The 22,697-nt window shown below is 43.3% G+C and overlaps 1 protein-coding gene across 4 annotated transcripts; it reads left to right on the top strand.

Moving 5' to 3' along the window:
• The first annotated feature begins 4,442 nt into the window (after positions 1-4,442).
• LOC144700848 (HEAT repeat-containing protein) lies at positions 4,443-22,697 on the top strand. Of its 4 annotated transcripts, none has more exons than XM_078572402.1 (20): positions 4,443-4,802; positions 5,088-5,240; positions 14,666-14,835; positions 16,027-16,134; positions 16,586-16,756; positions 16,845-17,264; positions 17,346-17,420; positions 17,501-17,629; positions 17,706-17,780; positions 17,870-18,079; positions 18,265-18,417; positions 18,507-18,733; positions 18,806-18,923; positions 19,024-19,156; positions 19,804-20,011; positions 20,090-20,195; positions 20,277-20,417; positions 20,510-20,635; positions 21,088-21,202; positions 22,178-22,697. In XM_078572402.1, the coding sequence occupies exons 1-20, from the start codon at positions 4,589-4,591 to the stop codon at positions 22,531-22,533; spliced, it is 3,408 nt and encodes a 1,135-aa protein (XP_078428528.1). In that variant the 5' UTR covers positions 4,443-4,588; the 3' UTR covers positions 22,534-22,697. The 4 variants fall into 4 exon arrangements, with proteins under 4 accessions (XP_078428528.1, XP_078428527.1, XP_078428526.1 ...); XM_078572401.1 differs by having other exon boundaries at positions 16,842-17,264; XM_078572400.1 differs by having other exon boundaries at positions 16,827-17,264.

Below are 22,697 nucleotides of genomic sequence, written 5' to 3'. Positions count from 1 at the left end.
GGAGCTCGGCGCCTCCTTCGAGTCGGAGCCTGCACATACGACACGTAGGACCTCATCCCGCATTGTAGTTACATACCCGTTTGGATTACCCGTCGGATGACGACACCGCTGTCTCTCGATATATCATCCTTTATCATCACCGAGCCATCATACTCGACGATGACGGGACGACGTCTTAGACGTCCGTCCTACATCAAGCATAGGGTATAGCTTGACACCCCAAGTGCTAGAATTTTAACCTATCAATTGGGTTAAACCAATACTTGATTAATTCATCTATATGTTGTTGTAATTAAGTAATAAGATTGGATAAAAAATATTATTGGGCCACTAAACTTATTAACTAGACTGATACGTAGCCCTATAGGGTCACAAGCATAAGATCTATGGACGTTGGTGGACATACTTTAAATCATAAGTATTATTTATGCAATATCTAAAATAAGTAAAAATAAAGGGGCATCCACTAAGTGTCCATGTCAGCCAGATCTAGGTTCCCCCTTTGTCTTCTCTCCCTCTTAAATTACCCCTCCCACTAGTGTGCCTCGATGGAGAGAATATTTACAAGATCTTGAAGGATAGTTGTAAAAGTTGATGAGGAGATGCCACATTGATCGCGACAATACATCTATAGGTTGCTGTCACATGGTCAAATCTCGAGCTAGGTCTCTTGCTCGGATCTGGCGTGTGCCGGCCTCAATGTTCAGGGAAAAACACTGTGCAGCCTTTATCTCTTGCAGCGGAAGTCTTTGCGAATGCTTAAGATCGCAGAGAAGGGGTTAGAGGAGATGGTGGGAAGGCAGCCCCGTCAGGGAATAGGGTCATTGCATTAATATCATAAAAGACTGCATCATCATGGGGACCATTACATGGGGGAAGACAAGGGGTGATACAACGAACAAGACGAGGCGCCCCGCGCCAGGGTAGTGTCGTCGCACCGGCTCGAGGCCGCTGCTCCACGCGCGCGAGCTCGCTCTACCGCTACACAAGTGCCCCGGGCCAGGCGCCACGCGCCACGGCCCACACGCCACCACGCCACCACGCCACCACGCCACCAGCACCCATGTCAACACCCTTGCGTGCATACTGCGCGACGCCACCGCATTCGATGCCCCCAAGCTGGGCGCTGCGTGCCCAGCACTACCCGCAGGAGCGCTACGCGCCCTCTGTGCCGTCTCGGCGCTCTCAGTGCGCCACATGCCTTAGTCTCCTGGCGGGATGTCTCCCTGCCCCGTGCCCCGCACACGCAATGCACGCGCTGCCCACGCAGCCGCTACGTGGCGCCCCGCTCAACTCCGCGCGCTGCACCCGTGGCACGCCGCCCGGCTTGCGCATCCCGCTCCCGCACGATGCTTGGCCCTCGCGCGTAGCGTTGGCACCCGCGCGTGGCGCTTGGCACTTGCGCGTGGCGTTTGGCGCGCGCGCGCACATGCTGATCAGCCCGCGCGCCAGCACACGCGGATCGTACCTGATCCGTCCTGCCTTGGGCGTGGACGAGCACGTGCACCGTATGTCGTGTATCACCACGTATAGGGGCAATGGCCTGAAAGATCAGGTATTTTGGGCGTCGCTACCCATAATGACTCAGTCCTTTAATGTCACGAGCCGAAAACGCGGACACACCCTCCCAATAAGCATGCAGGCCTCTGGCAGGAAATGCCGCCTAGTTAGGGGCCTATCAGTTGGATACATGAATAAATTGAAGAGACTCTTCTAAGGGGCAAAGTGAGAGTGGAACAAGTTACGCACAAGGTGATGATATAATCTTAAATTTCATAGTTAAATCCAATTTTTTTACAATGTTTTTGATGATTATATATGATTGGAATAATCAACCATGCCCAAAAAGTCCCTTTTATACTTGAAAATATATCTACCCCAAATCAGCACAAATTCATTGTTCTAATGATATCTAATAGCTATGAATGCTTTGGCACACAAGCCTATTTTACTGAGTCGACAACATTATTATCTAAATTAAATTTATAAATTTACTTTTGTGAAATGAAGGTAATTTTTTGTGGCCATTAACAAATTTTAGGGGACTTTTTTTCCCAAGTATGATTTGGGGCATTGAGGAGACGTTGAGTATTATAAAATGGGGAAAGTCTCATTTTTTAAACCTATAATTGTTAAATTAAAATTAAATAAATAAATTTGGAATGCACCAAAAATATGTCTTCTTGTGGTTTTCTACCACCCCACTCTTAGGTTTTGACTTCTGATAGAATTATAGTTCTAATGGCATCCAGATTTGACATATTTTGAGGCGTTGATCTGGGATGGGTTTATGAAAAATATGGGTTATCCCTGACGTGAATTCTTGTGTGCAATGAAACTTAACATAAGATAAAAGGAGTTTTAATTCTTTGGATTGTGAGGAAATCTACTTTAGCTAGTTGAATTGAGCCACCAAGTTTGTTTGTCAAATTTAATATTTTTTTATTTTACTTATTTGGTTCAATTTAAGTGGGTCAGAAAAAATATTCGTCACATTGATAAGATGAGGAGATCATGAATTAAAATGTATAGTTTTGGTATGGAAATATTTTACCGCTCCAAAAAGATTTCATGAGCAAATAGTGCAGACAATTAGTTTAATCTGAGATGTCCTTGACTCGAGTACATTCCAAGTATAAGTCATAATATTCCATGATAACAATAATTTAAGGGAAAGTTCATGAACTTGGGGCATATAGAATGAATCTTACAGAAATTTCTCAAATATCAAAATTGCTTTAGATGAGAATAGATTGTAGGAATGCTTTGGCATATACCACAGATTTATGACTGTAGTCATTAGCTTGTGCCTTATCTTGGATTCAGTATTAATGCATTTGATACAAAAAAAATTTAAAAAGGGCACATGTCCCAAGCAAGTGATGAGATCCCTATATTTTCCTAAAAATAAATATAGATCCGAAGATCCATTCTTTATTCAATCGGATTATTCTATTGAGATGATTTTCTTATGTTGGAGAACTATAGAGCACATGAAGAATGAATGGCCAAATCTCCTAGTATAATGAATGGTCAAAGACTAAAACATATTGGATGATAATGTTTTGATAAAGTCCTAATCCTAAAAGGTTTGATGTTTTATTCGCGTTCCATAGACATGAAAGTGAATAGATACCCCAAGGATATCATCCCAAGGGGCCATGTTGAGCCAATTCTCCTTTAGTAAGTTACATCATTACTCTTAGGCTGTTGGATTTATATCTAGCATGGAAATGCACAAATAAGAGCCTAGATCTAAGCTTTCACTTGTAGGGTTTAAAGTTTTAGTGCCCTTGTAAAATTACAAGCTCATGATATTAACTATATAAATTCAGTTCTTTGCAAAAATAAACATGATTTAGTACATGCATCTGGTTCTTAATTGTTTTCAGGATTTACATGTTGTGCAAGATCTCCTAGAGCTTACCATATCATCAAGATAAAAGCTTTCCAGCTCCAACTCTGCATCTATCGGTTCCGCATACATTTACACGTTTGGCTTCTATTAATCTAGAATCGAACGTCTTATTATTAAAATTATATTTATTGATGGTCAATGTATCAGTTCATCCCCGAGTATAGTGCAGGGACGCGGACGGGATGTTTTTTTGTTCGAGGACAAAAAAACCATCCCTTCCGCGAGATTGGACGAAAAACGGGACAGAAATTTGTCCCGGGACGAATGGACGAGATGATTTTCCTATCGTCGGATGAAAAAACCGTCCTGTCTGGAGGTCTTGGACGATGGACAGTAAGGGATGGACGAAAATCCATCAGATTCGCTTCCGAGGGTTAAGATCTTGCCATGTGGCATCGCTTAATCAATTCCTTAACCTTTTGCATCAAAGTCTCTGCTTTTTTTCTCGCGCGCGTAAACTGACGGCCCCAAAAGTAATTGTACATATGTCCCTCCGCTTTCTCTCTCCTCCATATTTCCTTAAAAAAACTTAGAAAAGTATATTAAAATTTTAAATTTTGATATTTTTCTTCCGGGACGAGGGACGGGACGGTATTTCTCCAGACGGGACAAAACTGGCAAAGTCGGTATGCGGATGATTTTTTTCTTGAATGGACGAATCCCTGGACGGGATGGTTAGGACGAAGTTCAAGTGTTCGGACGTCGGACGGGACAATCTTCGTCCCGTCCCGTCCATCGTCCACGTCCCGGACTATATCCTTGAGTCCTTTCAGCAATTAATCCAAAGAGAGAATGAACTCATGGTCATTTCTCTAATTTCAAAACAAGTACGGTCGCAAGAAAACTGATTAAGACGCCCGGCGTGTGGAAAAAATTTAGCCACGAACAGGGGATCCATCCTTTTACTTCCTGCCGACGTGTGAGCCTAATTTTCGACACGTGTCACGATCCTGCACTTCCGGATCCTCCTGCTTAACGTGATCCAACACCCTCCGACATCTACAGAGTTCCCAGATCTACACCTCTCTCTTCCCGCTCTCTTCTCTCTCTCTCTCTGTTATTTCTCTCTCTCTTCTTCCTCTCTCTTCTTTCTCTCTCTTATTTCTCTCTCTTCTTTCTCTCTCTTATATCTCTCTCTTCTCATGAGACGGGGCCAAGGAAGGAGCGGCGATGTCGTCGAGGGGGATGGACGCGGAGAAGTCATCGCTGTGCAATTTCGTGGTGGACTTTCTGTTGCGGGAGAACTACTTGCTCACGGCGTTCGAGCTTCTTCACGAACTCGTAGAGGACGGCCGGCACGACCAGGCCATTCGCCTGCGCGATTTCTTCTCTGATTCTTCCGTCTTTCCCCCGGATCAGATCGCTCGTTACAACTCTCTCAGAGGTAGGGACTCGTCTCCTGTTTTCCGCTTTCGAATATGGTCAGTTGAGTCGCTTGATTTGAATGAATCTTGCTCTCTCACAGATGAATTCATTGAGATTTGTCGAACGTGAACTGTTTGAAGCGGATCGTTTTTATATGATTGTACCCAGTTTGTGAATTAAAGATCTGGGAAAATTCATCTTACAAAACAGTTACCTTGGGAGATTTCGAGATGATCTACTGGAAGCTTTCACGAAAATCTCTGGGAAGAGTGAATCTAATGTAATTTTTATTCTCTCTCTGCAGTTGCTGACCCTCAATGTTTGTTAGAGGAGAAAGAAACCCTTCAAGAGAAATTAGCTTTCAGTGAGTATGAACTGAGACTGGCTCAAGAAGATATTCTGAAGTTGAAAGAAGAGTTGCAGAAAAAAACTCAGCATAGTTCCAGTGAAACCGATGGTTTGTTCCTCTTCTCCATTTTCATGTCTGAAAAAAACTTCAGGATTTTACGATGGTATTTATAATGTTTTTGAATAATCGTTTTTCATCACGCCTCTTATATTACATTTTTAACTTATCCCAATTTCTTATCGTACGTAAAAGATGCGTGAGAAAGGAGAATTCCTGATAGTGGTGTCTCACATTTTTCCTCTTGGGGACCACCCTTGCAATATGATGAAGATTAGTTTGTGTCTATTTAGATAAAATAAAAAGGAGAATGATCCAAGAGTTGAATGAGTTGCATGGCAGATCATCATAGCTCCTACAAAACAACAGAATCATCGTTGTGTTTAAATTGGTATGATAAATATGAGAAGTAGAGAGCACGAGTTTATCCAGCCTATACTGGATCTTGAAAGGACAGAGAGTTTGGAGCCAAAGAAGGTTGAGAAGATATGGCCAAAGACGGTCTCAAAAGAGTAGAGAGTTGAAAGGAAAATACTGTTTTGGCTTACATTGTCAGGGTAGCCCCTTTTTCACAATTTTTGGATGTCGGATTCTTTCTCAAATATTAAGGATCCCACCCATTACCAAGGGTCATATTCTGAAAGGGTATGACCAAAAGTAGGCTAAAGTATGCCAGAACATTCAGAGTTATAATATGAAGGTAAGAAATATGTGGGATCCAACAGTTTGTAATCTTGTCAATTTGGAGGATCGGAGGAGAGAGGGGGAGGCAGGATGGCGGGAGGAGCCCACCACCCCGGGTGCAAGGTAATAAACCCAACAAAAAGGTAAATCGCTCATCATTTACTTCATTCTAGCTGCCTTAAATAGACAGAGAGACATACACCTTTACATAGAACCCCGCAAAAATGTAGAGTGACATTTTAATTATGAAGTCTAACAAATCTTAATGATGCCTGAAATTCAGATCAACCGCAGAAAATCCATATGAAAATTAGAATGATTTTTGGCAAGTTTTGGCTGCCTGAGTCAGCAAAGTTGTACCTAGAGTGTGACTGAATTGTCTCAGCCCAGTTGATTTGACCCCCTGGGTTAGCTCAGTTCGAGCTGAATCTATGAGTAATGTCTAGATTGGCAAGTAAGCTCACTGGTTTTCAGTATCAGTGACGTGCAGCCTTAATCACAAGAACTGTAGTGATCCGGGAGTCCCGTGTGGATGGGCTCTCGCTCAACGGATCAAAGGTACGCTGGGGATTTTCAATGGGGTTGATCAGTACTAGTTTACATTGATTCACAGGATAAGAGAGAGCCTCTTTTGGAGAGCAATGTGGCTGACATGGTCTAGCTAATTTAAGCTGTAATGTAGCCAGCTTTGCTCTTTGTACTTGAACAGCATCAGCTGCATATTTAATTTGACCTATGACTATTTTGCGGAGTATTTGGCGAGACAGTTCATCTGAAGGAATAATTTATTGTCTGCTACCTCTTATAGTTGACCTTGAAGCTACTACAAACATCAGAAAAACCTATTTGTCTTGAATTTCTTCTAAGAATTCCTGCAGTATATGAATCGATTCATAGCCAAATACTATTAAGGCTTACGCTTACTTGTCTTATAAAAGTCTATATACCTATCTCAGCAGCAGCACCTTCTCTTACTTCCTCTACAACTTCACTATGTTAGGTTACCATGCTGTTACTTACTCAAATTTTTCTGTGTGAAAGCAATGCACATAGAGGTTGTTGTGGGCCTGGCTTTGTTGCTATAGCAGTCAGATCAGAAAATGATTGAATATTCTCACACTAGACATATGAAACATATGATAGACACATGTTATGATATGTTTTCTCAAGAACATATCGTCAACTCGCCACCAAGAGACAGCGTTAAGTCAAGTCGCACATGCGACTTGACTACAAATAAAGCTCAGCTCTCTGGACGTTCAAGAAGTCAGTTAGAATCCTATTGGCAGCTGGAAGCTGAGGCTGGCGGCCGGGAAATCTACTGCGGCCAGAAAGGGGAGAGAGGGAGCCGATCCACTCTCCATGTGTGCCTTCTTCCACCCTATCCCCAATTTCCCCAACTATTGTCGATCTTGGTTTTGATCTTGATCTCTTCATTAACAAATTCGAGCATCTCGATATCGATGCATACGAGTTGGATCTTATTGAAATATCTGATCTAAGTTACCTGGACAGTATCATGTTATTATCTCCATAGGTTTCCTCCATGGCTTACGCAGCACATGTTGGAAATGGATGAATTGGATGGTCGAACTACTCATGCCATCACTCATCCTTATCTACCATCTCGTCATACATGTAACTTACCCTATTTTTATTTTCCCCTTTATTTTTTTATCTTTTCTGAAACCTATGCGATCCACAAATTAAGAACTGATAAAAATTTCCTATCTTAGACACCAATGGGTCTGCCAGAGCCCATTATGGCTGTATAAATAGATTTCTTTCATATTGTAATGAAGATTTGACAAACCCTAGAAGGGGGTTGGAGGAGGTTGATTGAGAGAGGAAGTCATGACCTTACCATAATGAGGTTACATGAGAGGGTATATGTACCCTAAGCGAGATAAAGAGTTATAATAGGTCTAATGGGCTTATAGAACAGGGGCTATTAGAACATAGAGCATAGTATCTCACTAACACCCCCCCGCAAGCGAAGTATGGATGTCGTCCATGCCGAGCTTGGACACAGCATGTTGAAGAAGAGGGCGGGATAGTCCCTTGGTAAGGACATCCGCTGCCTGGTCAGTGGAGGCAACAAAATCCAGGTCAAAGATCCCTTCGTCCATTCGCTCCTTGAAAAAGTAGCGATTGCGCTCCATGTGCTTGATGCGTCCCTGCTGTCCAGGGTTCTTGGCCAACGCAATCGTCGACTTGTTGTCGCAGTAGAAGTGAATCGGGCCATCATACTCCACGCGGAGATCGTGAAGGATGCCGTAGATCCACTGGCCTTCAGAGGCCCCATCGGCGAGGGCGCAGTACTCGGCTTCGGCACTGGAGCGGGACACTTTGTCCTGCTTGCTGCTCTTCCAGCTGACGAGGCTGCCAAAGACAAACGTGCAGTAGCTCGTGGTAGATCGATAATCCACAACGGAGCCGGCAAAGTCAGCATCGGTGTACACCTTCACTGTCCGGTCTGTGCCTCGAGGAAAGAGCAAGCCCTTTCCGGGGCAGCCATTCAGGTACGCAAGTACCCGGTTGGCAGCCTGACGGTGAATCTCCCATGGGGACTGGATAAACTGGCTGAGCAGGTTGACGGCGAAGGCCATGTCGGGCCGAGTGTGCGTCAAGTAGAGGAGCTTCCCCACCAGCTGCTGATACCGGTGGGAATTCGTCAGCGGCAAATCCTCCCCTTTGCCCAACTGCACGTTGGGATCAATGGGAGTGCTCACCGGCGTACAGTGGGTCATACCTGTTAGGGTCAGCAGGTCGACGGCGTACTTCTGCTGTGAGACAAATATCCCACGAGGGGAGTAGGCCACCTCGAGGCCAAGGAAGTATCTGAGAAGGCCGAGGGCCTTGATCTCAAACTCCTTAGCCAAAGCGATGCTGAGGCGGACGGCTTCGGCAGCATCAGATCCCGTGATAAGGATGTTGTTGACGTACACGGCAAGAATGGAGACACCTGTCGGGCTGTGACGGAAGAACAGGGAAGCATCTCCATTGCTCTGAGTGTACCCTTCGGTCTTCAGAACTGAGGAGAACCGACCAAACCACATGCGCGGGGACTGCTTGAGTCCATAAAGGGACTTCCGCAGTCGGCACACGTGACCGGGGGGGGCGAGTGAGTATCCCGGCGCCTGTTGCATGTACACCTCCTCCGTAAAGTCGCCATGCAAGAAGGCGTTCTTGACGTCGAACTGTCGGATGACCCAGTGGAAGTGAGCCGCAAGGGCCAAGAGAAGACAGTCTCCATCTTCGCCACTAGAGAGAAGGTCTCGAAGTAGTCCACGCCATAGGACTGAGTGAACCCCCAAGCCACAAGACGAGACTTGAGGTGTTCGAGAGTACCATCCGCATGATGCTTCTTGGCATGTATCCACTTGCAGTCCACCACCCTCTTGCTGGGAGGGAGTGGAACGACGTCCCAAGTGTGGTTCTTGAGTAGAGACTGCATCTCCTCGTCCATCGCCGCTTTCCAATGAGAAGCGATAGCATCGGCTAAGTGGCGAGGAATGGGATCCGACTCGATGCGAGTAAGAAACAGCCGGTAGGGAGTACTCAGCCGGTCGAAGGAGATATAATGAGATAGAGGATAAAGGGGTGTCTGGGTGCACTAACGGACCCCTTTTCGTAGGGCAATAGGCCATCCCAACTGATCATCATCTTCGGCAGCAGGTTGGGATGGATTGGCCGACGGAGGATGAGCGGAAGCAATAGATGGGGGAGACTCACCGGGAAGTGCAACAGACGACTCCCCGGGAGTAGAAGGAGACTCACCGGAGGAAGAGGGTTCTCCGGGAGTGGAAGGGGGAAAAACCGCGGGGGGAGAGACGGATGGCAACTCACCGGGAGGTGACGAGGGTGACTCACCGGGAGAAGATGATGCCACAAGAGAAGGTACAGAGACCAACGGTAGTGGCAGGGCTGCCGAAGCTGGAGGAGCGGGCCGGGTGGTCAGAAGCGACGGAGATATTTGTCTCAACCTCTGACTTCTGCGCTACCTCTGACATCGCAGTCAGCAGGTAGACCCACGTATAGCGGGTAGCTTCGTCCACAAAGAGGAGAAAGTAACGGTGCCCCTTCAAGCTGGCCTGCGGTGCTGGTCCCCAAACATCACTGTGGACTCGGAACAGCGGGGTCGAGGAGTGAGACATGGATGGAGTAAACGATGATCGACGATGCTTGGCTAACTGACAAGCTTCACAAATCAAAGTCTTAAGGTCCAATCCAGAACACAACGACGGAACAAGACGCTGTAAAGTCGAGAAAGGCGGGTGCCCAAGCCGCTGATGTGCCATCAGAAGACGTCCCCGACGCTGCTCAGCCACCGATCGAAGCGTCCAGTGCACCAGGAAGCACTGGGAATGGCCCCCATCGTCCAGCAGCAGCAGTCCGTTCTCCCGCCTAATTGGTGTAGTCCGGCCCACCTTGTCAGACAGAAACATCCCGTCAGGCTGGAGATGAAAGGAACAGGAGACAGCATCGACTAAACGCTGCAGAGACATAAGGACAGGCCGCAGGTCGGGGACATGCAGGACGTTGCGGACCACACCAAGGCCGTCCACATATACTGCTCCGATTCCGGCCACACGGAGACGTCCACCCCCGGAGATGAGGACAGTACAGCTACCACTATGCCTCTCGTAGGATACAAACCGGTCATTGAGCGGGGTCATGTGCTCGGTAGCCCCCGGATCAAGTACCCAGGTAGTATCCGAGACGACAGGTGAGTGGAAAGCCGTATGACCACAATGCCACTCATCTGAGGAAGGAGGAGGATGAAACGCACCAAAACCACCGAAATATGCCGTGGACTGGTTCTGCATGGCAGCCATCTAGTCACGGAGACGAGCCAAATCTGCCTGGAGTTGGTCCATGGTCGTGGTGGAGGCACTGGCGGAGGACGAATCAGGCTGGGCCACCATGGTCTTGCCTTCTGCGGCCTCCTCCTTTCTCCAATCCATCATTTTTTCTTGCACTTGTTCTTCCCGTGGCCCGGTTTGCCGCAATACGTGCAAATCGTCGTCCCAACTGGTCGGGCTTCGGAGGTGGGCGTAGGGGGAATGGCAGCAGAGGAGGCAGCTGGTGCAGGTCCGGTCAGCAGCGCGGTCGACTCACCCGGAGGTCCTGAAGAGGGAGTCCCATGTAGAAGGAAGTGGCTCTCCTCCTCTTGGAGCTCCTTCACCAAATCCTCGAGTGCAGGAGGGCCTTCCTTGCGGTGCAAGGCACGACGACGGATGTCATCGTACTCGCGATTCAGGCCACTGAGGAAGCCCATGATCCGCAGGAGAAGCACGTTCTGGTACGTCTTGCACTTCGGGTCATCGGTCGGCAGGTAGTAGTCCACTTCATCCCACATCTTTTTGTGGGCAAGTGCATAGTCGGAGATCGACATCGAACCCTGACGAAGGCTGCTGGCCTGACCTGCAAGGGCATAAATGCGCCACCAGTCGTTTTCCCTGCCGCAGAAGGACTTCGCCTGGTCCCAGAAGCCTTTCACCGTCTTCTGATGGGGAAAACGGTCGCGGAACTGGGGGGACAGTGTGTACGTATACAGCCTGCCGAGAATAAACTGTTCTTCAACGTCCCACGCTGCATGATGCGGATGTTCGGCTGTCAATGGTTCTTCAGTGCAATGCTTGAAGAGCTGACGCGCCTTGAGGTTGGTCTCGACAAAGCGAGTCCACTGAAGGAGATTCGGTACCTGTAGGAGTGTCACCTCCGGGACCGACGGAAGGGGATGGGCCACCTTGTAGGACAGGGGCTTCTCCAGAAAGTCGGTCTCGGTGAACGGCATGGTGACATCCGTGCTGTGGTGCTGCTGCGGCTGGTGCTGCCGCGGTGTTGCTGCGGGGCTGCAGAGAGACTGTCTAGGGTTTCGCTAGAAACCCTAGAAGGATGATACTGGGTAGCGGAGGGTGATGTCAAACCCTAGAAGTTCGCTAGCCAGAGGAGGGTGATGTCAAACCCTAGAAGGATGATCAAGAGCACAAGTGCTCTGATACCATGACAAACCCTAGAAAGGGGGTTGGAGGAGGTTGATTGAGAGAGAAAGTCATGACCTTACCATAATGAGGTTACATGAGAGGGTATAAGATTACTTTTATTTACCTGATTTTGGTCGCAAGTGATACATCATGGCCATGGACATTGACAGAAAACCTCCAGTGTGACACATCTCACAACTGTGAATTGTTACTCTTATTCAGTTTGGGCCTTCTGTTTCTCAATTCTTCTCTGCCAGTAGCCATGTTCTTGACTATTTTCCCTAGTTCATGAGAAGCAACACCTTTGGATCCACTGGCATCTCAAATCTCAAAATATTTCTTGAAGGGCAGTTTTCTCCACGATAGTTGGGAGCATTTAGTTATTTCCGTGGTACTAAGATTGCTTGATCAAGAGAGAGTCTATTATATTCTGGGAAAATGATACGATGTATTTTCTTTTCTTTTTTTTTTGAATGAAACGATGGATTTCTTTTAGGATGCAGGTTCATTGGACTCAGCTGGCATCCACTCCTATTAATTCTAATTGCATGTTGAGACCTGTGATGATGGACCTTTGAAGGACCCTTTGAAGAATTTGATTAGCTTTTTTCATCAATTAGTGGTGCAAGTGAGCTATTCAACATGGTCCATCTTGCTCCAAGGGCTTGATGTCACTGCCGACATGGTCTAGGGAATGATGATGGCTAATCATCCCCCACATCATTCATTTTAAGTGAGATGGAGAATTTTTCTTTTGAACAATAAGGAAGACCACCCGAAACCGGTAGCCAACCTGCTATCATTAACGGTAAATATTTTGTACAAACAATATACAATCAAACTCAAATAGGCTATCCTCTCCCTCCACCCTAAAAAGACATCAGCGCCTCCATATCATGAGCGGCATTCTCCACCGAAGCCGCCCTCCCTTTAAACACCGAAGCCGGCCTCCCTTTAAGCCATATCGCCCAGAACACCGCGAGCAAGCGTCCCCAATCCAGTCTGATACGTTCTTCATCCTCCTCACCGCCTGATATGTTCTTGGAATGTATCGATCAATGATGACCGATGTGATTCCTAATTGCAATGAAAGAAGAGGTTCAAGTCCTGTCAAACGAGTAAGAGAGAAAGGGAGAGAGGAAGAAAACTGTCAATGATGTCCCCGGAGCGCATCATCCACAAACCAAATCGGTGACTGCATAATGCGACAGAGAGGAAGAGGTTGAGAGAGAGTTAGAGGGAAGCAGAAAGGATGGAAAATACGAGAAAAGGATGCTCACGGGCGATACTTGACTCCAGAGTCAAGTCTTACTTACCCCTTTTTATACAGGTTGAGTATCTCTGCTCTGGGACCGATTAGCCTGTATCTTCATTTTTATTTTATATCAGTATTTTTCATCATTTGTCACACAATCTTTCCACCTATACTTAATACATTCCTGTCTTTGTTAAGCAGGAGACAGGGTTACTTGAGTGGATTTTCTTTCCATAATTTTTCCTGGGACGCATAGTTTATCCTTTTTCAGTTAAATCTGTGCCCACAGTTTTCCCCTTCTTACAATGACCTGAAAACCAAGTGTCCCTTCCATTCCTTTTCCTACGGCTCAAATCACATTTCCCCTCAGAAATTAAAATTGAATATGTTCAGAGTGTCAGTCGCCAGAGGATCAATCACTTGGGCACAGCCTCTCATTAGTGTTTCACTCAAGAAATGATACTTCGGTAACTGGTAGGAACAGTTTAAAGGCTGGTTTGAATGGGAGCTGGCCTATTAAATACCAAGTTTAAAGATACATAAAGTTATCCACATAATGATTAGTCAGATCTACTAAAAGTTGGAGTAAATAAACGGAAGGGTACATGAAAAATGGAAAAGATAAAGTAACTCCATGGAAATCATAGTTGTCTGATACGTTCTTTTCAAGATTGTTTTGCAGAAGACACGAGAAATGTTGACAGTTAGACACAAATGTGAAAAGCTCGCACGACAGGGAAGTCTTTAAATAAAGCAGAGGCAGGAAAAGGACATAATCCTATTTTCAAGTAGTCATCAGAAGTCAGTCCTGCATGACAAGGATACTGGAGCAGAGGGAGACGCTGCAGCTGGGAGATAAGGGTCCTGAGGGGAACCTCATTCAATCATTTTTGTCTCCTGAACAACATCCTGCTTAAGGACATTGTATCAGAGCTAAACATTGGGAGCCCAAGGATGGTAAAGAGTTTAATCCTACCTCTGTTTCTGAGTGGCGTCTAGGTCATCAGCCGACTTAGGATAAAGCTTGAGGATGTGGTATCAGAGCCTGGTGGCAAGTTCAAATCCCAGAAGCAACACACTGCATGCCTGGTCCATAAATAAACCAGCAACAGGTGTTGTGGGGGAGTGTTGAAGAACAACATCCTGCTTAAAGATGAAAAGTTGTACCCTTGCTATCAGCTATAGCTTTTAGCACAGTTGGTAAGTGCTTGAACCCAACACATTCGAATCTGTATAAGTTACATTGCCATTCTTCTCGGAATTCGAAGTCAATTCCGTAATTTGGAAATCTTTATTCAAGATTAAACTTCCACAATATCTTGATATGAATTAGATGTATCACTGTGTAACAATTATAGTCATTTACAATATGTTTAATCTTATCATGTTTTTTTACTTATATTTCATGTCCAATACTTGACACCCATCAATTAATGGCACATAAAGTTCCTCATTTAATGGGTAAAATATCATTATAATTGCCATTGCCTCTGTGGTCGAAATCCAGTATCATCTCTGCATCTTAAACATCTATTATTTTGTTTCAGGTTTTCCAACAAATCATTCTTCCGTATATGAAGGAAAAATGGGAAATCAAGGAATATCTGTTGATTTAGGTTCACTAAAAGATGAGGAGCGACAGGTTCTTAACTGCGCTGTGAAAGAGTATTTGATGATTGCAGGATATAGACTCACTGCTATGACATTTTATGAAGAGGTGCGTTCGAAATCATTTCTCAATGCCTACTCTTCTTTTTGTTTGGCATTCAAAAGTGTATGTTCTTCATTTAATGAGGAGAAAATCAAATTAATTTACCAAAAAATAAAACTTAACTATCAATGAATCTCAACATTATCCCAGTACAGTGTTATTTTTATTCCAAATATAATAATTGCATGCCATTTACAAGAATATATTACATAAAAACTAATCATTCAGTTGGTCTTTTTCATGAAAAACTGACATGAGTTAATTAATCAAATCTTTCACTAAGATTTCAAATTCAACTTGGTTATGTTACGCTTCTTACGCGGTGAAAGGCGATCAAAAAATTTCCAATCAGGGTCCTTACGAAGCCCGATACCTTTTTTTTCTAGTCTCAGCCTTTTCTCTGTTTTAAAATGCCCTTGTTCCCAACAAGGCATGATGTGCTCTGGGAAACTTCTCACTCATCTGTTTTAGATGGAGATATAATAAAACGTGGAGAGTCTACATGGCATTGTGTGATGGAATCACATAGAGTCTACATTTTATAATTTTTCACTAGATTTTGCCCATTTTCAACGATTCCACATTTCTTTTATCATAAGAATGTGATATTAGTATTAGTCTGATGCCAAAATACTGAAATTTAAGTATCATGTCATTATCTTCATTTATTTTATGAAAATGAAACATGAAAATTTTTCTTTCGAAGGAAATGCGTCTCTTCCTTATTCTATACTAAAAAATTTATAAGAGGTGAGACTGACCAGAGGGAGATTTTAATATGCGAGTGTTAGATTAAGAATATGCCCATAATCTTGAAAGATTCTCTTCAAACTCTAATGAACAAGTCGGTCTAATTTTGCCTATAACAGATGTGGAATGTAGGATGACTATGTGGGCAACTTTTATCCGTGTATATTACTGGTTTCTCCCTGCCCTTCATGGCTTCTTCATAAAATACTATTATACCATTGTGTGGTCCAAGGACATGTTGGATATTTATTCATGGTGAAAATTTCTGAAGTGTATATCATTTTTACATGTCTCTGTTGACTGATATCCTATTGAGTTAAATTAGCTCTAAGGTATTTTTGGTGAACCTAGAACTTAATTCACATTTCATAATCAAAAAATACATTCGAACTTCTTTAAATAATCTTTGCGTTGCATCGTATGAGACACTAAATTTCTGTGCGACAGGTCGCTGATCAAAACCTTGACATCTGGCCAAAATCTCCAGCATCTGTGACTGATGCTCTGCGACATTATTTTTATCAGTACCTTTCATCCACCACGGACGCAGCTGAGGTACCCTGAAAAGAAACACTTTAAGATTAAGCCTCTGCCCCCTAGCGTTTGAGTCTTTGTTTTTTTATCCATGTGCTTCCTTATTCTTGCCTGGTTGCTGCATTAGGGATGGATAAACTCATGTTTTTCATGCTATAACATTTTTGATTATGGTAAAAATTCAAGTTATAGTTTCTTTGTTTTTTATACCCTGGGCATTATCCTGGGATCAGTGTTGACGTCAATTCATGCTCTAGAATGTAAAGGGATCGTGATCCAAATTTCGGTCAGTGCACTCATTAAAATGGAAATTATCTTAAGAATTTTATCCCCTTCTTTTGTAAATTATTATGTACTTAATGCATTCTTTAAAGTTATAGGAAATTGAAATTCTGTGTATACTTTTCCCAGATATTTAGTTTTGATATTCTTCTCACTCTTTTCTCTTTGCTGTGTGTGGCGATGTTTCCAGGAGAAGATCTCCATTCTCCAAGAGCGGGATAGGTTATTGGAAGAAATTGAACACCTGAAATTTGAAAAGGAATCTCTGCTGAAAAGCAATGGCTTGGCAGAGACCCAATTATCGTCATTAACCAGATTGCTGGAAACGGCCCAGAAGGAAATTAAAGATAAAGATATCCTGGTAGCTTTTTTTTATTTCGACCAGAAATTTTTTCAGTATTTTATAAGGACTTAAAGCACATTGGTTTTAGGTATATGACCTAAAGAAGTCCCTGGAGTTTCAGAGGAAGGACCTCAACGACTGTAGGGCTGAGATTACTTCACTCAAGATGTACATTGAAAGTTCTCGAGCCGGTCAGCACTGGGTTGGTGATAGAACTGAACAAGCACAGCCACGGGTTAATGAAGAAAGTTCTATTTTGAGAGAGGCAGAAAGCTCTAAGAAAGATCAAGTTTCTGATGAGCAGGAAGATATTACTGCAGCGAGTAAAAGTGCCATAACAGAAGAAGATGTTTGTCATGATAACTCGAATGCATTTCAAACGCACTCTGATGACCTAATGAATTCTCCTGTGGTTACTCCTGAACCGCAAGTAATTTCTTGCAACGAGAATGGTGATTTTGAAACTAGGAATGGAAGCTACGAATACCACTCCATTCCATCGGCAGATACTAATGCAGGGAAGCCAGTGAGTACTATTTAGATAATAAATTGTGATTATTCCTTTTTTATCTCAACATTTTATTGAAATCCTGATTGTACGTTGCAGGGACTGGAAGCTATTCACATACTCTCAGATGCTTTACCCAAGATCGTTCCTTATGTTCTTATCAACCACCGTGAGGTTCTGTCTTTAAGATAAGCATTTCTTTTTTCGTTTTAAAGAGATTAAGTTTTCGATGGTAATTTTTAAAAATGTAATAGGAGCTTCTTCCTCTAATTATGTGCGCAATTGAACGCCATCCGGAGAGCGGACAACGGGATTTGCTAACACATACACTATTTAACCTCATCAAACGACCTGACGAACAACAGAGACGAATTATCATGGATGTATGTCTCAACTGCATCAAACATTTATAAAAAATTAGAACTTATTTTACATACTGACCTTGTTTTCTCTTTTTAGGCTTGTGTCATCTTGGCAAAGAATGTAGGAGAGATGAGAACCGAGACAGAGTTACTTCCTCAATGCTGGGAGCAGGTTCAACTGCATTAACACCTTCATCATGAATTTTCTCACTGTTTTCTTATTTCTTGTTGATTCTCTTGGTTTGTTAAATATAAATGCAGATCAATCACAAATATGAGGAGCGTAGACTTCTCGTTGCGCAGTCTTGTGGGCAACTTGCTGAATTTGTACGGCCGGAAATCCGAGATTCTTTAATCTTATCCATTGTTCAGCAGCTTGTGGAGGATCCTTCGGCCATTGTTCGACAAGCTGCTTCTCATAACCTGGCACTGCTCCTTCCATGCTTCCCAAACGTGGACAAATACTTCAAGGTCAGCCTCACTATTGCTTGAGGCAGTCCTGGCGCAGAAACTGACATGTAAGCCCTAGATCAGGCTGTCTCGCAGGCCCTGAGAAAGGGTTTCAGAGTTTCTCACTCCTGTCAAAGACAAAACCACACTTAACTTAAAAATGCTCTGAATTTTATTTTTATTTTTATTTTTGAACTTTTTGATAGGTTGAGGAGTTGGCATATCAGCTGCTCTGTGATCCTTCTGGGCTGGTCGTTGAGACATCTCTCAAGGAACTCATTCCATCTTTAATTAATTGGGGAAACAACTTGGATCACTTGGTTCGGGTCTCTCTTTCCCATCTTTTGAGTTCTGCTGAGGTAAGTAAGCCCTTCTCTTTTGGGTTTCTCCGTTTTTTCTTTCAAATATTTATTTTCGCTGTTACCACCCTTCCCTCTGTTTTTTGCAGCGATGTCCACCATTGTCAGGGGTTGAGATCTCTGTGGAGTCTCATCTTCGTTTTCTTGGTGAACGCGAGCGGTGGAATATTGAAGTTTTACTGCGAATGTTGACCGAGGTTATCCCTTTTATTTACGCTGAAGCTGTCAAAACTTGCCCGTTTGTTGATGAGGCCCTTGCCAGCCCCCAAGCAGGGAAGAGCTTTTTCTCTCCTCCCTTGCTCGATATGTATGCAAGGTGAGCCAGATTCTAGACGTTATCCTTGGTAATTTGAATATTAATGTTCTAATTTTTAAATTTCTGTTTAAGGGGGCATGCAGACTGGCCTTCCTTGGATTGGTTGCACGCTGAATGCGTTCCTGATTTAATTCGATTGTCTTGCTTTCTGCCTACAAGAGAAGACCATCTCAGAGCGCACATCAGAAAGGTCGGGGTTACTCTTGCCAAATTTCGGCTCTTAAAAATTATGTTGCATTTTCAATAGAAGATAAAGCCATAATTAAAGAAGAGGGAGCCTTTTTATGCAGTTTCTTCTGGGTTTAGCTGACAGCTTTGGTGATGAATATGTTATACGCATGTTGCTCCCCATTTTCTTGGAAGCAGTGGGAGATAATGCTGATCTCACTGTCTTTCCCAAGCGCCTTCTACCCAGAATAAAAGGTACTTCTCAGCTATTTCTTGAAATCTTAGTGGAATTTGGGGCGTCTCTTAGAGTTCGAGAGAACAATGGTGAATCATCATCATCTTTGTCATTTTTTGTGCATCCTCAAATGTTGGGGGAAGGATGAAAGTTATGACTTATCATCCTTTTCTCATCACTTTATTTTTTTCTTTCTAATGACGAGTGATGAGAAGTTTTCATTTTACTTGTCATTAATCTGTCAACGATGATGATTTTGGCCTCATCATTGTGGCCATAGATGAGGATGATGATGAGGACAACTTTTCATCTCCCCTCGTATATGACAAGCTCGTCATTGTCGGCAAACTCTACCATCTCTTCAACTTTTTACTTCAAGTTTTCATTTTCATCGTCATTAATCTGTCTATGATGATGATTTTGGCCTCATTATTCTGGCCGTATCCTCGTGATGAGGACGACTTTTCATCTATCCTCTTTTTTGACCAGCTCATCATCGTCGGCAAACTCTATCATCTCTTCAACTTTTTATTTAAAGTGGTTAACATCCATTTTCTCCACAGTATTAGACAAAAGCTTCCAACAGCTTTTGCTATATTGGGTAAAATTTGAGAGAAAAATTAAAATTCAGTATAGAAAATAGGAGTAAACAGTATTCGTTTTGCAGGTCTACAGCCCAAAACGGCAGTTTCTGAAAGGCTTGCGGTTTTGTGCATCCTTCCACTTTTGCTGGGTGGTGTTCTGGGAACGCCAAATAGACACGAACAGTTTGCACAGTACTTGAGAAAATTACTTGTTCAAAACCCAGACGATGCCAGCTCACGGTCTTTGTACCATCATTCAACAGATCTTTATGACTGCATTCGCTTCCTTAGGTATGTTCCTGTACATTACAGTGTAACTTGTTTGAATCAGTAACCCTAATCTTATCAGTTCTCTTGTTGTTAATTCAGCATGTTTAATGAGCAACACACTGTCATCTTAAATATCCTCTGGGAGATGGTCGTCAGCACAAGTACAAATATGAAGATCAGCGCTGTAAATTTGCTGAAGATCTTGGTTAGCGATCCCTCGATTCATGAAATCCTCCTTTGTGTCTCATAGGTCTATTTACCCGGTTTTCATGAAAATCAACCGCAGGTTCCTTATGTTGATGTAAAAGTAGCATCAGGCCATATTTTGCCTGCCTTAGTCACACTTGGTTCCGACCAAAATATTGATGTTAAGTATGCAACTATCGATGCATTTGGAATTGTTGCTCAGCATTTCAAGAGCGATGCTGTGAGTTCTGTCCCAGAAGTTTCTTTGTTATTTTTATTCTTTTCAAGGAGAAGAAAAATATTAATGTACTGTTTACTTGGATAATCTTTCAGATTGTGGAAAAGATGCGTATTCAGATGGATGCATTTCTTGAAGATGGATCTCATGAAGCAACTATTGCTGTTGTTCGAGCATTGTGCCTTGCAGTCCCCCATACATCAGAGAAATTGCAAGATTATATCCTTAAGAGTTTAATTTTGATATTATTTTATTTGCCTATTCCTCGTGTTCTGTTTTAATGACCTGGTTATTAAATTATTAAGTGATAGGTTCCTCGGATAAGCCTCCATCTGGTAGTACTGGAAGGTACAGTGAAAAAAAGGCCTCTACGGTCCTCCCAGATAATTCAAACACAACTTCCCTAAAACTAAAATGTCTAAAGTACCCCTGACAGAGGTTGGGGATCTTAACTGTAAGCTGGAGCGAATCATTCTTCCCTTCTGTGGATAAATTTTAATTGTTCATGATATAAATGTGATTCATCTAAAATCATGTATTAAATCAAAGTCAAAGTTCCAATAGCTATGGGGATGCAAGCACTTATTTTAAGGACTTGATTCATCATTCTGAAAAATGGATTAAAAAACTGCTCATTTACTTTGGTCATCTGTTTCTTTGACCTGGGTCACATCTCTTGTCCAAGATTTTCCAACTCACCAATGCCCCTACAAAGGCGGATAATTTGATGCGGCGATGTGAGAGAGCTAATGCTTTTTGTGAGGCACTTCGCGCTCTGGATGCCACAGGTTAGCTGCTATATCTTATCTGAGTCTTTTTTTAGTCAAACTTTATTTAAAATTTAATTTCAATTTTTATGTTCCGCTATATCTTATTTAGAATGTTTCTTTTCATCGTCCACCCAAATATATTTGCAAAATCACTATCCAGATTAAAAATTAGATACTATGAGAGAATCTAACCATTGAATCTCTTATAGAGATTGAGTGGATGATTGGATTGATTGACTGATAGATTTTGTGCCGAAGGAGAGATTGATGAAAATAGTTGTTGAGACTATGTGTACAGACCAGCCAGACATACTCGATATCATGAAATAGATTGGATAGATAGATGGATGGATGGATGGATTAATTGAATATTTAAAATGGAGATCAGATAGAATAGATGCATAAATGGGGAGAAACACTGGCAGGGAGAGAGAAAACAGCTATTGATCCAATCTTCGTTCATGGGGTCTAAAACTTTTGGCAAAAAGTTCAAGATGTATGGCTAAAAATAAGTTTCTAAAAAAAAATGAAGGGAGAAAAATAGATAGAGGAATAGATATTTAGAGAGTTATCGAAGAAAGAGAGAGAGAGAGAGATGTTGGAGGTAGAGATAGAGAGTGGATGAGGTATAGAAAGGGAAGAGAGAGAGAGAGAACATAGGAGATTGAGATAGAGCGAGAGAAAGAACTAGAGAGGTTGAGGAATAGATATATATATGGAGGGTTACAGAGATAGAGAGAGATGAAGAGATGTAGAGAGGAAGAAAGAAGAAAAGGAGGTTTAGAGATAGAGGAATACACAGAGAGAGGGGTTTTAGAGGTAGAGATATATATAGATTTCAATTGATAGAGAGAAAGGAGAGATATGGAGATAGAACCCAGTTATCCCCTCCATTGAACTTCTCACACTTTTCATTTCCCGAAAATCAAAATAATCCAAACTTAAGTACATGAGCTGATTTTTCTTCTCAAAAATTTGTACCGTAATCCAAAGATCTGCCCGGAACAAGTACGAAGGAGATGTTGGTGCCAGCAATTCAGAACCTGCTCAAAGACGGGGAGGCCCTGGACCCAGCTCACAAGGAGGCACTGGAGGTGATCTTGAGAGAGAGGTCTGGTGGGGCCCTCAGCATGGCCATGGGCATCGCCTCCTCCGTTGGCAGCCTCTTTGGCGATGGTGGGCTTTTGGTGGGTAAGAAGCTTGATGCCGGAGAGATCCAAGAAAGTAGTGCCACCTCGCCTGCGGCATCAGTGCAGGAGGACACAAGGTTTAGACGGATTATGAGGGGCAATTTTGGAGACATGCTAAGGCCCAGGGGCAAGGCGGCAGATGAGTCGCCACAAGGATGAAGAAAGTAGACATCATTACTCTTCTGCTGTTCTCCTTGCTTATCTGTTTTCCACTAGGGCCCATCCCTTTAACCTCAAAATTGTGTTCTGATAAATGTTTCATCTGTCCATTCATCTCTATAATTTAATATTAGAAGGCATGTCTCTGAATTTTGATTAGAAAA

This window comes from Wolffia australiana, chromosome 3 (assembly GCF_029677425.1).
Source record: "Wolffia australiana isolate 7733 chromosome 3, ASM2967742v1".
NCBI lineage: Eukaryota > Viridiplantae > Streptophyta > Magnoliopsida > Alismatales > Araceae > Wolffia > Wolffia australiana.
The sequence above is the reverse complement of the archived record's forward strand: the minus strand, read 5'-3'. Positions and strand labels throughout refer to the sequence as shown.

What these genes read in the sequence shown, in the direction of transcription:
- LOC144700848 (XM_078572400.1), top strand. Translation starts at nt 4,589, where the DNA reads ATGTCGTCGAGGGGGATGGACGCGGAGAAGTCATCGCTGTGCAATTTC. An exon ending in TTCCTCAATGCTGGGAGCAG is followed by an intron (nt 17,781 to 17,869) that starts GTTCAACTGCAT and finishes ATATAAATGCAG; the next exon opens with ATCAATCACAAATATGAGGA. An exon ending in GACTGCATTCGCTTCCTTAG is followed by an intron (nt 20,012 to 20,089) that starts GTATGTTCCTGT and finishes TTGTTAATTCAG; the next exon opens with CATGTTTAATGAGCAACACA.